General features: G+C 35.5%; 1 protein-coding gene across 4 annotated transcripts in view; it reads right to left on the bottom strand.

The window, feature by feature from the left end:
• The window catches only part of MSH4 (mutS homolog 4), a 147,392-nt gene that overhangs the window by 123,509 nt on the left and 8,969 nt on the right, over positions 1 to 14,914 (bottom strand). For all 4 annotated transcript variants that reach the window (XM_068538025.1, XM_068538024.1, XM_068538022.1 and 1 more), the window contains exons 4-7: positions 13,294 to 13,409; positions 12,229 to 12,402; positions 7,036 to 7,208; positions 54 to 121 (exon numbers count right to left, since the gene is read on the bottom strand). In XM_068538025.1, coding sequence (XP_068394126.1) covers positions 54 to 121; positions 7,036 to 7,208; positions 12,229 to 12,402; positions 13,294 to 13,409 — 531 coding nt within the window. The remainder of the gene's footprint in view (positions 1 to 53; positions 122 to 7,035; positions 7,209 to 12,228; positions 12,403 to 13,293; positions 13,410 to 14,914) is intronic.

The raw sequence follows: 14,914 nt of genomic DNA, 5'->3' as shown, positions 1-14,914 counted from the left end.
AAGTTATATTACATAAGGTATAACAATATAACATAATTTATACATAAACATACCGTGTCTTGCTTTGGAATTTGGACTAAAACAGAAAGAAGCTGCTCTGTATCAAGAAATCTTGCTATAACTGAAACAAACAAACAGAAACTATGAGCAGTTAAACTTTATGTTACAGTTTTAAAATAGACACTACGTAAAATATTATCCTCAAGTAATAAAACAGAAGTTTTACCTGCAAATATTACTTGTTTGAATTATCTTCATCTATCTTACATTTACCAGGAGTAAAATAATAAATTCTAGTGGTCTTTTCCTAATTTTGATTACTCAGAACTTGTCTTCAAATTTTGCCACTGTTGATCACCCCTTCCTTCTTGAAACTCTACTTCTCTGACTTTTATATGTTGCTTATCATAATTTTCTTCCAACCTTTTTGACTTCTAAATTTTCTACATGATACTTAAAAGATCAGAGAAGATTAGTTTGAAAGCATAGTTCAACCACTAACCATATAACCTTTCAAAAGTTACATAACTTCTCTGAACTTTAGTTGTTCTCATATTTTAAATGTGGATAATAACATCATCGTCCTAAGGTTGTAGTGAGGATTAAGTGCAATAATATGTGTAAAGTACCTTGCACATACCAGAGCTCAAAACTGTTATTTTATTCTTCTCAACTCATTTTCCAGCTTCAAGTACACTATAAAAGTATATGTATAGATAATTGGAATCTATCCCTTTTAAATGTCCCCAGGTGTTTTTTTCTTTACCTTAAACTATTGTAACTATTTCTTAATGACTCATGGTTATTATCATCATTGTTATGTGTGATCTCAAAAGTTTTTGTGTAAACTTATTGATACTTTCATGAAGTGGCCCCAAACTGTTATCCTTTAAAAAAAAGAACTAAATACAAAAATTTTATGTCACTTCTTTCTTGTTCGAACTTTTGATGTTCTTCAGTTTGCCTACCTCTAGAGCTGTGCCCCTTTCTAAATTACCACTTCTATGGTAATTATGTTAAAACTGTGGTTACAAAATTAGAGTAAATAGGCTGAGTATACTATTATACTGTTATACTATTATATTATACTACCGTGACATTTTACATGTGAGTCCACTAGTCAGACTCTCTTAAGCCCTCACATAGATGGGCCTTTCTCTTTTTCAGTCTCTTCTTTCTTCCCCTCCCCAAATCTACTGTAACAAACAAACAATGTTTCTAAAATAAGGATTTGACCATATATATTACTCTCTTGGTTTAGAATCATCACCGCCCTATTGATTTCAGGATAAAATCCAAATTTCTTAGCATTATATAAAGGCTCTTCATAAACCAGCCCCAATTCTCATTTCCTGCCATTCCCCAAGGCTTCAAGTCATAAATAACTACTGGCCATGCCTTAAATACAGCAAGTTCTTTTATAACAATGTAAGTATAACTGCAGAAGCTTATGTTAACTCTACCTTCCTCAACTTCCCAGAAAAACAAGTGTACCCTAGAAAGTAATGACTGCTCAAGATCACAGTCAGCAGCACCCATACCAGATCTTTATCCCAGCCACTGCATCCAAAAAACATTTTTGTTTACCGCTATGCACATCAACATACCTTGCCCAGGCATGTTCCCTTTGTCTTGAGTATCATTTCTAGAATTCTCCTGTTGTCAAAATCCTACTCATTCCCTTAAGACAGAGCTAAGATATTATCTCTGTGAATCCTGGATTCTATATTTATCCCAGCTCCCTCCTCTATGTTTCCACAAAATATTAAATTATTATTGTGTTTTTCACACTGTATCATATTTTTTTATTTAGAGTTCTGTGTCTCTAACATGAATGTAAGATCCCTGAGGACAAAAACTTATAACTTAATCTTCATGTTTTCATCCCTATTGTAGAATGCCTACAAGAAAGTACGTACTGTACTTTTTATGAGGTTCACATTCTCATATTTTAATAAATTATAAAAATTACCCTTGTTCTGTATTCCTGCTCCCCTACTTTATTACATGTTAAGATAAATTATAAACTGTCAAGATAAAGAAAACATAGAAATATTTAACATTTGTAGATGCCAATTTAAAACTTTCCGTAAAGTTTCAAATAAAATCCAAGTTTTTCATTAAAATCTCATCATATAGAACATTATAATCTTTGGAACAACAGAATACAATTTTCAACATGTTCAATAATAAATCAATAGCTTAACAAATATGAACACCCATTATGTCCTAGACTCATATGGGAATCATCCAACAAAACATTCACTTACAATACAGTAAGATAAGTGCCATAACAAGATACTATAGACAACATATAGAAAAGATACCTAATATAGACTTGGGGAGTCAGAGAGGCTTCTAGAAGAAGTGACATCTAAACTAGGATGGTAAATTATGAACTGAAGTTGGCTAAAGAGTAGTTTGGGAGAAGAGGTTGCAGAGAAGAAAGAGAAAAGATTCTAGACAAATATTACAGAGTGCAAAAGCCAGAACATGATATGCACAAAAACAGACACACAGATCAATGGAACAGAAATAAACCCATGCACATATGATCAATTAATCTATGACAAAGGAGGCAAGAACACACAATGGGGATAAGACAGTCTCTTCAATAAATGGTGCTGGGAAAACTGGACAGCTACATGCAAAAGAAGGAAATTAGAGTATTTTCTCACACCATATACAAAAATAAACGCAAAATAGATTAAACACCTAAATTTAAGACCTGACACCATAGGACTCCTAGAATATAACACAGACAGAACACTCTTTGACATGAATGGTCAATATTTTTTTGGATCTGTTTCCTAAGGCAAAGGAAATAAAAACAAAAATAAACAAATAAGACCTAATGAAACTTAAAAGCTTTTGCACAGCAAAGGAAACCACTGACAAAATGAAAAGACAGTCTACTGAATGGGAGAAAATATTTGCAAATGATATACCCGATAAGGGGTTAATATCCAAAATATATAAACAGCTCAAATAACTCAATATCAAAAAAACAAATAATCCAATTAAAAAATAGGCAGAAGACCTGAATAGACATTTTTCCAAAGAAGACATACAGGTGGCCAACAGGCACACGAAAAGATGCTCAAAACTGCTAATCATCAGAGAAACGCAAATCAAAACCATAATGAGATATCACATGACACCTGTCAGAATGGCTGTCATCCAAAAGACCACAAATAACAAATGTTGACAAGGTTGTCGAGAAGAGGGAACCTTCGTACACTGATGGTGGGAATGTAAACTGGTGCGGTCACTGTGGAAAACAATATGGAGGTTTCTCAAAAAACTAAAAATAGAACTACCATATGACCCAGCAATTCTACTCCTTGGTATATATTTGAAAAAAACAAAAACACTAATTCGAAAAGATACATGCACCCCAATGTTCACAGCAGCATTACTGACAATTGCCAAGATATGGAAGCAACTTAAGTGTCCATCAACAGATGAGTGAATAAAGAAGATATGGTATATGTGGTTGTACATATATATGGAATACTACTCAGCCATAAAAAAAGGATGAAATTTTGCCATTTGCGAAAACATGGACGGGTCTTGGAGGGTATTATGCTTAGTGAAATAAGTCAGGCAAAGAAAGACAAACACTTATACATGGAATCTAAAAAATAAAACAAACGAAAGTATAGCAAAACAGAAACAGACTCACAGATACAGAGAACCAACTAGTGGTTAACAATGGGGAGAGGGTAGGGAGGAGGGGCAAGAGAGGGGTAGGGGATTAAGCGGTACAAATTACTATGTATAAAATAAGCAAGCTACAAGGATATATTATACAGCATAAGGAATATAGTCATTATTTTGTAATAACTTTAAATGGAGTATAATCTATACAAATTTTGAATCATTATGTTGTACAACTGACACTAATATTGTAAATCAACTATACACCAATGGAAATAAATTAAATTAAAAAAAATTTTAAAGCCAGAACATGACAGGATATGTTCAAGTAACTAAAAGAAGTTCAATTATACTAGAAGGCAGAATGAAAAGTGACGACTAACAAGAGATGCTGTGGGAGTTGATAAAGAAATAGCCATCCAGAAGAGTTCGGATTTTATCCTAAAAGTAATGAGAAGAGAATGAAGGATTTTATGCAAGTGGATATGTGGTAGCCCCACAGAGATGTCCACATCTTAATCCCTGGAACCTTTGAACATGTTATCTGGTAAATGGGACTTTGAAGATGGGTTTAAGTTAAGCATCCTGAAATGGAGAGATTATTCTGGATTATTTGTTAGTCCCAAAGTAATCACAAGGGTCCTTATAAGAGGGAGGCAGGGGAATTCCCTGGCGGTCCAGTGGTTAGGGCTCTGTGCTCTCACAGTCTGGGGCCCAGGTTCTATCCCTGGTCAGGGAACTAAGATCCCACAAGCCGCGTGGCCAAAAAAGAAAAAAAAAAAAAAAAAGAGGGAGGTAGGAGGATCAGTCAAAGAGAGACGATATAAGGACAAAAGCAGAGGTCAGAAAGTAGAGAAGAAACTATTCTGCTGGCTTTGAAGATGGAGGAAGGGCCATGAGCCAAGGAATGTAGATCGCCTCTAGAAACTGGAAAGGGCAAGGAAACAGTTTTGCCCCTAGAGCCTCCAGAAGAAACGGTGGACCTGCTAACACATTGATTTTAGCCCAGCAAAACTGATTTCTGACTTCCAGAACTGTAAGATAATAAATTCATGTTGGTTTAAGCCACTAAATTTGTGGTACTTTATTACATCAACAACAAGAAACTAATGAAGAGTAATATGCTCAGATTTATATTTTCAGAAGATCTCTCTGGCTCTCATATAGAGAAGAGACTGTAAAGAACAAGACTGGAGGAGGAAGCCAAACAGAAGGCTGCTGCAATAAATCAGATTATAGATAAATGGTACCCCAGGCTGGAGCGGCAGCATTGGGAATAGAAGCTAAACATGCAAGAGATACACAGAAAAGAGACTTTGCAGAATTTGATGATTAATTTCAAGGAAGGGAAGTGTCAAGAATGACTTCCAGGTATCTGGTTTGGTAAACAGCTTGGATGTAGAGCTATTCTCTGAAATCAGAAGGGATTGATTTAGAAGGGAAGATGGCACAGTTTGGACACATTAAATGTGAGGTGATTAAGGAACATCTAATAAGTGCTCAGTAGGCAATAAGATATATGGGGCTGAAGGTCTATAGAGATATCTGGGCATGAGATGTAAATTTGGAAGTTATGAATACGTGAATGATAATTATAAGACCAAGAAGGTGGGTAAATCATATAATAAGAATATACAGGGTAAAAAGACAACCTAGGACATACCTTTGAAGAGCCATAGCATTTAGGGAACGAGCAAAGGAAAACAAGCCTAAAAAGAAGACTCAGAAGTCATTCTCACTTCCATTTGAAAGAAAGGACTCTGGGGTTTTTACTCTGTTACCTGATCAATGACAGAGCTTTCTGAAGACATTCCAAGACAGTATACCGTCCTGTAGTCTATTTGGAAATAGTAAAGATAACAGTACAAGGGAGATACCACATTGGTTTTGACTGGATAGTCATAAACTCGTTAAAGAAATGAGTGACAGAGCTTAAAAAACAGGAAACTCCAAAGAAATAGGAAGAAAACAAGGAAACTGTACAATCATAGAAGCAAAGAAAGGCAGTAATTCAATAAGGAGAGATTTTTGGCAGCACCAAAGAAGTTGGATTTCAAATAGGAGAACTAGTATGTGTCCATTAAATTTAAAAACAATGAGACTATGGGTGAATGTTTTAGGCTGGGTGCTCCAGAAGCAGACGCTGAGATGAGGATTCATGTGCAAGTAATGTATTAAGAATTTGGTTCCACGAGAAACCAATAAAGAAGACAAGAAGGACAGGAAAGAGAAAAAAAGCCAAGCAAAAGTATAATTTCAGGCAAAGTCCTATGGAAGGTAACTTCAACCAATCCTGTAGAAGGCTTGTGGACTTTAAGTTACTTTCATGGTTTTTGCCAAAACAGTGTGAGACAGCTGGGCTTTCATACTCCCACAACATTCAGTCATTTAAGGTCCGCAAGGCAGTTTTGGCACTCCGTGCCTGAGAGCAAAGCCCTCTAATAGCGTGAGGGCAGGCCTCTAAAGAGAGTCCAGGTACAGGCCATTAGAAGCAAAAGCACACATAGCAGGGAAAAGGGGCACACAGAAAGGTAAAAGAGACCCAAGAAGATCTGCACAGAGAACCAACAATATCTGCTACAGTGACCTTGACAAGAGCAGTCTCAGTGCAGGAGTGGGCACAGAAACAAGACTGACTGATTAAGACGTAGTGATGAAGAGAAGACAGTGTGTGCAGAAAATTTGTTTTTCAACAAGATGTTTAATGGAAGAAGAGAGATAAGGTGTTGCTGTGAACAAGGCTGACCAGTTAAAAAGTGGCCTTTTTGTACCTTTCCCAAAGCCTCACAAAATACACAGGAATATATAGAAAAAAATGAATATACAAAACAACATTGGAAATGCAGAGTCATAGTCAGTATAATGTCAGAATTTTGAAGAAATTATACTAATTAAAAGGTATTTAGAATTGGACTTAGGAAAACCTAAAGGCTGTAAATGCCTTCTAGATTTTCAGGTACCACTTCCGTTTAGACCTCCAGAGCAACAGGAGGGGAGGTTGGGGAAGTGAGGTTATGGAAGACAGATCAAGTTGCTAGAAACCAGGAATTGGACTCAGATCAGTGCATATAAACTGCCCCTCCACCTACAGATTTAAGAAGAAAATTGCACTGCCATGCTAGTGAACAGATGCCAAGGGCAATTCTCTTACCTCATGTTATGAGTTGGATTGTATCCCCCAAAAAGAAACCTTGAAATCCTAAACCCCAGTATCTGAATGTGATATTACTTGGAAATTGGATCTTTGCTGATGTCATCAAGTTAAGATAAGGTCATTAGGATGAGCCTTAATCCAACAGGACTGGTATTTTTTTAAGAAGACAATGTATTTTGTTAAAAAATTTGTATTTGTAAAAGTAGATGATATTCATTTACCTGACTGAAGTCCAAAAAAGAGCTCCTCATCTTGAAGCAGTTCTTGAACACAATCTAACCTCATGTTAATGGTTTCAACATCAATTAGAGGTTCTAATATATTAGAACGAAGTCTTCTACTTCCTCCAGGAGTCTTAGTGTAATTTAGAACACCAAAGAGTGTGTGATTGTTCCTTTAAAAACACAAGTTAGGAAAATTTCATTAAGTATACAAAGGAAAATCCAATAAAACTATAATTTAACTTTTAAAATAATCCTATAATCTATGGTAGTGATTCTCAAACTTTAATATGCATACAAATCACATGAGGATTCTGATTCAGTAGGTCTGGGATGACGCTTGAGAATCTACGTTTCGAATACACTCTCAGGTATGCTGTCAGTCAGTGAAGCACACTTTGATTAACAAGGATCGACAGAATCTTCTTGCATTTAGTTAATGGCTTTTTTCATAGATCAGTTACAATACTCAGACTAATATAAAATATTCTAGTCCATGGCATTCCATCAATAATAGCAAGATATCAACAACACATCCTTAAGGGGAGAGAGAACTTTTACACAGATAAAATGAGTATTTAATATAAGCACTCTGTTCTAACTTAAGAAGTTAGAGAATTATAAGTAAAAGAGAAAGAAAGAAAATAATAGCAGGTACAGAAACTGTTAAAAACAAACAAACAAACAAACAGGACTGTACAGAGAATGACCAGGAGGGTTGATTTAGTTAGGCTGATTGAGAAAGACCTGTATGTATATTCGGCAGTTGAGTTAAGAAGGCATCCATGCCAAGATGATGATGAGATGGGAATAATGATGACAATTGATGGTGAGTATAGCTAACATATACTGAACACAAAGTATGTGCCAGGCCTTATTCTAAGCACTTTACATATATTAACTTATTTAATTCTAACAACCATGGCATGAGATAGATGCTATTATTAACATTTTATAAGGGAAGAAACTGAAACACAAAGAAATTAAGTAACTTGCCCAAGGTTTCCAAATAAGTGAACAAGAAAAGAGTTACCGTTTAAAAGGGCAAAACAGAACAGCAATTTAAGCCGAGGTAGTCTTTCTGGCTCCAGAACCAGAAAGAAGACCAAAGTTGGTGGACCACTGCAAGTGAGGGAGATGAATGAAGAAGTTGAAAGAGACCAGAACACAGAAGTCCTTGTAGGCCACGGTAAAGAGTCTGAATTATATTCTAAATATAATAGGAGCTCTGGAAGATTTTAAGCAGGAAAGTTCCAAGATCTAATTTCTGGTTTAAAAGGATCACACTCTGGCCATTAGGTTGAGAATAGACTAATTGTAGGAGGGGAAGAAAGCAGAGAGACAAGTTAGGGGCTATTACACTATACAGTAGTCCAGGCTAAAATGATGGAGGTATGGGTTAGGGTTGTAGCACCGGAAATGCTAAGAAGTGATCCAGAATATGTATGTACTCTAAAGGTTGAGTCAGGAGGATTTACTGACATATTGAATCTGGGTTAAGAGAGGAAAGGAAATAAAAATGACTCAAGTCATCAGACTGCCAAATTTTTGGTATAATCAATTTAAACAAATTTTTAGGGAACTATTCAAATCAAGTCCTGGCTGGGAGTGGGGGTCATCATAGGTAAGTCACAGGCACAATTCTGAGAACTTGTCTTCTGCAGGAACAAAGAAGTGGGGAGCATACCTAAATCTGCCATTTGCTATAGAAATCAATGGGTGAAACAGTATGCTGAACAAGTAACAAATCCATAGAAGCATTAGAGCTATTCAGACAGTTCAGTAGATAGCATGCCCATCTTTTAACCTAATATTCTTTGCTTCAAGTCTGTGAAAAGACCTCAATTTCTCCTTTCAACTATAATATGAACTCTTGGAGGTCAAATATCCTATCATTTAATATATAGCAGGAACTCAAGCAATGTTTGACAATGATAATGGTAAACAATGATTAACTATGAAATGTGACAAAGTAAAACTGAGTACGAAACCCTCTGTAATAATTACCAGCCTTGGTTATTGACTGTCTATGTTACCCCATGTTATTTTAATTTAGAAAGTCAATGACAGAGTACTTTATCCAGATATTATTTTATCCCTTTTTTCCTAGCAATAGAAAAAAATATTATTTATTCACTAAGCTGAAAAGGAATAATTACAATTAATTATAAACTCCTTTAAAACGTTATAATTTTAGACCATCATTATTCAGTGGAACTACAAAGGTGTTGAGGTCACGACACTGACGATGACAAATAGTATACACAGTACTATTCTTACCTTTACTAAAAGTAGAACCAACAGTACCTAGATAGATCTAAACTGTTCTTGATGATTAAAATAAATAATAAACAAGATTAGATATTATAGGTTTCTAAGTTTGTAACTGTAAATAATGTCTGGAGATTTCACATAATTAAAAGTGAAGCCAAGATAAGAGCACACAAAGTGACAGAAATACTTAAACACCATGGCTCTGAAATTGGCACTGAGCACCTTAAGGTTTCAATTGTATAAAGTACTCTTTATTCTATTCAGTACTCTTAATACTAAAATTTATGATTATTTTAAGTTTATCCCTTTCATTGATATCCGAAGTTACATTTAAGTACTGAAAGCTGAGATTTTACTCCAAGCTTACTTACTCCCAACTTGTACTTTACCAAAGTAAATAGCTTATGGTTTCTTTGCACATACCATATTGCTATATTGAAAATCATGCTTTCAAGACTTAGTTATTCACTGTCTTACTACCTTTTCTACTTCTTAATCTGGATAACTTCTTTTTAAAAAATTATTTATTTATTTATTTATTTATTTATTTTTGGCTGCATTGGGTCTTCGTTGCTGCGCGTGGGCTTTTCTCTAGTTGCGGCGAGCGGGGGCTACTCTTCGTTGTGGTGCACGGGCTTCTCGTTGCAGTGGCTTCTCTTGTCGTGGAGCATGGGCTCTAGGAGCGTGGGCTTCAGTAGTTGTGGCTCATGGGCTCTAGAGCGCAGGCTCAGTAGTTGTGGCGCACGGGCTTAGTTGCTCCGCGGCACGTGGGATCTTCCCGGGCCAGCGCTCAAACCTGTGTCCCCTGCATTGGCAGGCAGATTCTTAACCACTGCGCCACCAGGGAAGCCCATGGATAATTTCTATTTATACTTCAAAATTCGTATCAGGAAAAAAAAAAAACCCCTCATGTCAGGTATTATCTTCCCTAGAAAGCCTTTTCTAATTACTCCCCTTTTACTCCTTAACTAAGCTCAGTTAACTTTCTTTCTCTGCTGTGATCCCATCATTTTTTTATGCAAACTTTCATGTCACTATACAGTCGTCCCTCAGTACCTGTAGGGGATTGATTCTAAGACCTCTAGCGGATACCAAAATCCGAGGATGCTTAAGTCCCTTATATAAAGTGGCCTACTACAGTGGGCCCTCCATATCCACAGGTTCCATATCTGTGGATTCAACCAACTGTGGGTCCCTCGGCTACGGAGGGCCTGATGTACTTAGTACATGTTAATGATACTATGATACTATGCATCTCCTCCTTTAGACTGTAATTCCTCAAGGAGAAAAACCATTACTCACTAATTCTTTGTACCAAATTGAACCTACATTAAACTATATAGGTTTATGCCTACTATAAGCACCACCACAGGTTGATTACATTATCTTCTAATAACATTTTGATTCTAGTTTAGGTATCCCAACCACTATGAAATCTTATAAACACTGTGTGTTTGTGTGTGTGTGTGCACACACATGGGCAATCTCCCATTCTTGCTCTTATTCATGCTTACCATCAATATTCCTCTAACTAAAGCTAACAATAAACCAATAAAACCAGCAATCTAGTCATACACAAAGACCAAGTTGATTCAACTATTTTCACCTTCTCAAATGATTATGCAGCCCCTTGAATTTCCTGTATTTAATGCTTTTAAAACTTGTTATTTTAACTTTGTAGTATTCTGCACACAACTTTTTTTATTATGGTAAAACACAAAACACAAATTTTAGCATTTTAACCATATTAAGCACACAAGTCAATGTCATTAGGTACACTTGCAATATTGTGCAACCATTACCATCATTCATTTCTCATCATCCCAAACAGAAACTCTGAATCCATTAAACAATAACTCTCCCATTCCCCACTTCCCCCAGCCCCTGGTAACCTGTCTACTTTCTGTCTCTATAAATTTGCCTATTCTAGGTAATTCATATAAATGTAACCATAAAATATTCTCCTTTTGTGTCTGGCATATTTCACTTAACATAATGTTTTCAAGGTTCATACAACTCGTGGCATGTATCAGAATTTCATTCCTTTTTAAGGCCAAATGATATTCCATTGTATGTATACACCTTATCTGTATACATCTTATTTTATCAGTCACTCATTGATGGACATCTGGTTTGTTTCCACATTTTGGCTACTGTGAATAATGCTGCTATGAATATTTGTGTGCAAGTATCTGTTTGAGTCCCCATTCTCAATTCTTTTAGGTATATACCAAGAAGTAGAATGTCTGGATCATATGGTAATGCTATGTTTAACTTTCTGAGGAACCACCATGTGGTTTTCCAAAGTGACTGCACCATTTGAATATTTGTGTGCAAGTATCTGTTTGAGTCCCCATTCTCAATTCTTTTAGGTATATACCAAGAAGTAGAATGTCTGGATCATATGGTAATGCTATGTTTAACTTTCTGAGGAACCACCATGTGGTTTTCCAAAGTGACTGCACCATTGTACATTCCCACCATAAATGGATTAGGATTCTACTTTCTCCATATCCTCACCAACAATTATTTTCCATTTACTTAATAATAACCATCCTAATGGGTGTGAAGTGGTAATTGTGGTTTTGATTTGCATTTCCCTAATGACTAGTGACGTTGAGCAACTTAAGTGCTTATTGAACCTCTGTATATCTTCTTTGGAGAAATGTCTGTTCAAGTCTTCTACCTAGTTTTGAAATGGGTTGTTACTTTTTTTTTCTTGTTTAGTACAAATATATTTTTAAAACCTGATTTTGGTGAAACATCTGAGCAGTTCACCAACAATGGTATAAGGATTAAAAATATGTTTATTCAATATTTCTCCATCGAACAATTTAAAGAAATGTAAAGTAACTATTCATAGAAAAATATGACATAATATACTGATTCATTTTCTAAGAAAAAAATGGATGATCTTACCTAGAGTCTTGATTATTAATTAGTAATTCAAGGTTTTGGGTTGATGATGAATCTATCATAGCTGTCTGTTCACTACCCTGGAAACAAACCTTCAGTGATTTTGGTGCGTAAACTGAATTTTGAATAAATTCAACATATTTTAATAAAGCTGCAACAGCTGCAAGGCAGTAATACCTGTAAAGTGACCGAAGATACATCACTATAAATCTTTGGAATAAAAAAAGGTATTGCTATAAAAGAAAACATTTATTTCACTTTAATATTAGCAAAATTACAAATATTTGCATAGCATTGTTTAAAATCAAAGGGAAAAAGCACACCAAGTGTTCCTGATTTTTGATAACTACTTAAATTACCTCTAAAACATAAAAGTTGATAAAAAGAGACAATTTTCTAAAGTCTGAGACTTAAGGGATATTAGACTCCCAGTAGGTCACATGTTAGAAGTCAACATTCAATGGTAATTGTGTCAATTTTTGATGTACCATTATAAGTACACATTCAAATAATGTTGAAAAAGTCTGAGAGTTGTAAAGGTACAGTCTGGAGGTCCCAATGTATAGGAAAGCATGTTTTGATCTCGGTGAGAGTAGTCGTCATGATTAACTGAGTGAACAAGTGGTCCAACCTGGCTCAAAGTAAGTATCTGTTCAGCATGTTATAAGAAATATCCATTCCAAAAATATCATTCCCCATCTCATTCTGAAGGAGTAAAGGTATGAAGTAACAGGAACGCAGCTTTAACTGTGTTTCACTTCTGTACCATCACATTTCTAGTTTGCTGTGGCTACTTGAGCTTTTCAATTCAAAGTAAAGTGAGCAGGAACCATTAAGGCAGTAGATTATGACTAATTTGGAGAAATTCCATAAAGTTTAGTTAGCAAGATATGCCTTGTATATAAATTTTAGTTAACTGTTTTACTATTTCCATAATTACTGAGTGTTTTATAAGCCAGGCACTTTTCTAGGTGGTAGGGAATATAGCAAAGAACAAAACACACAAAAGACCCTTCCGTCCTGGAATACACACCAGAGATTTACTACTTGCCCTAAATTTTAACTTACTTGGATTGAACCTCCATTAGGACAGTGTTGAATTCTGTTATGCATAGTTGTTCAATGTACTCTAGTCCTTTTGTTTCATTGAAGTATTTCCTTTGGACAGTAGTGAAATTAACATTCTGAAAAGAATTTTTAATTTCAAAATAAATTTTAAGTTTCATGCACTTGCCCAAAACTGCTTTCTTAAATACATGCTCATACATGGGTAGATGACTTAATTATTGAATAAAGTTTATTTTTCATTATTTATGATTTTCTGGAGTTAAATAAGTTTTCTTAGTTATTTACAAAAAGAATGATGGTCTGTCTTGCTAAGTGAATTATAGCAGTCTGTAGCTCTTATTAAGCCATATTTACATGAAATTTAAGTACAATAATAAAAAATAAACATGAGAGTCTCTGACTTCTACTAATTTTATTCTACAGCAACAACAGCAACAAAGGTTTTACATTCAGCCTCATATACACTATCATAATTTATAGAGGGTAAATCTTTGTAATACGCTAGTTGAGGAAGCCAAAAATACCAGTTCCAGCTATCAAATCTATGAAATGCTATCTACATAAGGTGAATTTAATTTATAGAATAAAGAAAAGCAGATAATGGAACTTTTTTTAAAAGAGAAAAAAAAAAAAGCATGCAGCTGCAGAGTAAAAGGTCTGCCTGCTTTGAATAAAAGTAATAGGTAGGAAAGGTATTAATAATATAATAACAATGGACCGTGAAAGAGCTGCAAGGCTGAAAAAAAAAGTCATAAGCAGGTAGGGAATTTGTTATGTGCCAAGATTGTTTGAAGAGTTATCTCATTTAATCTTCCCAATAACCCTATGATGTAAGTCTTGTATCAATATTAAGTACAATTTTCCTCTAAGTCAAATTCTGAGAAGTCAAGTAACTTTTCTAATATACAATTGATATGTTCCAGAGCTGAGACTTGAATTTGGATTTCTTTGACTAAGAAGTCCATGTTCCTTACACTTCATATTGCTTCTTATTTAACTGAGGTCTTTTTATGGTAAGTGTGATGATCATGATAACAATAACATTGATTTTCCCCTCCGTTTATAATGCTTTTATACCAAATACTTCTATGGCTCTCTCTCTCACTCCTATCAGGACTTTGCCCAAATGTAACCTCATCAGTGAGACCATTTCTGATTACCTTATATAAAATATCAATTCTCTAGGAGGTAGATACTATTATTGTCCCTATTTTACTGACGAATAAAAACTGAAGCTTAGAGAGGTTAACTTAACTTGCACACAGTCATTTAGAATCAGGATTTGAAACCACAACAGTCTAGCTCCTCTATTCTTTTTTTTTTTTTTAATTTATTTATTTATGTATTTATTTATTTTGGGCTGCGTTGGGTCTTCGTTGCCGCCCATGGGCTTCCCCTAGTTGTGGCGAGCGGGGGCTACTCTTTGTTGTGGTGCACTGGCTTCTCATTGCAGTGGCTTCTCTTATTGTGGAGCACGGGCAGTAGGCACGCGGGCTTCAGTAGTTGTGGCACGTGGGCTTCAGTAGTTGTGGCACGCGGGCTCAGCAGTTTCGGCGTGCAGGCTCTAGAGCACAGGTTCAGTAGTTGTGGCGCACGGGCTTAGCTGCTCCATGGCATGTGG

Source organism: Eschrichtius robustus, chromosome 3, assembly GCF_028021215.1.
Source record: "Eschrichtius robustus isolate mEscRob2 chromosome 3, mEscRob2.pri, whole genome shotgun sequence".
NCBI lineage: Eukaryota > Metazoa > Chordata > Mammalia > Artiodactyla > Eschrichtiidae > Eschrichtius > Eschrichtius robustus.
The sequence above is the reverse complement of the archived record's forward strand: the minus strand, read 5'-3'. Positions and strand labels throughout refer to the sequence as shown.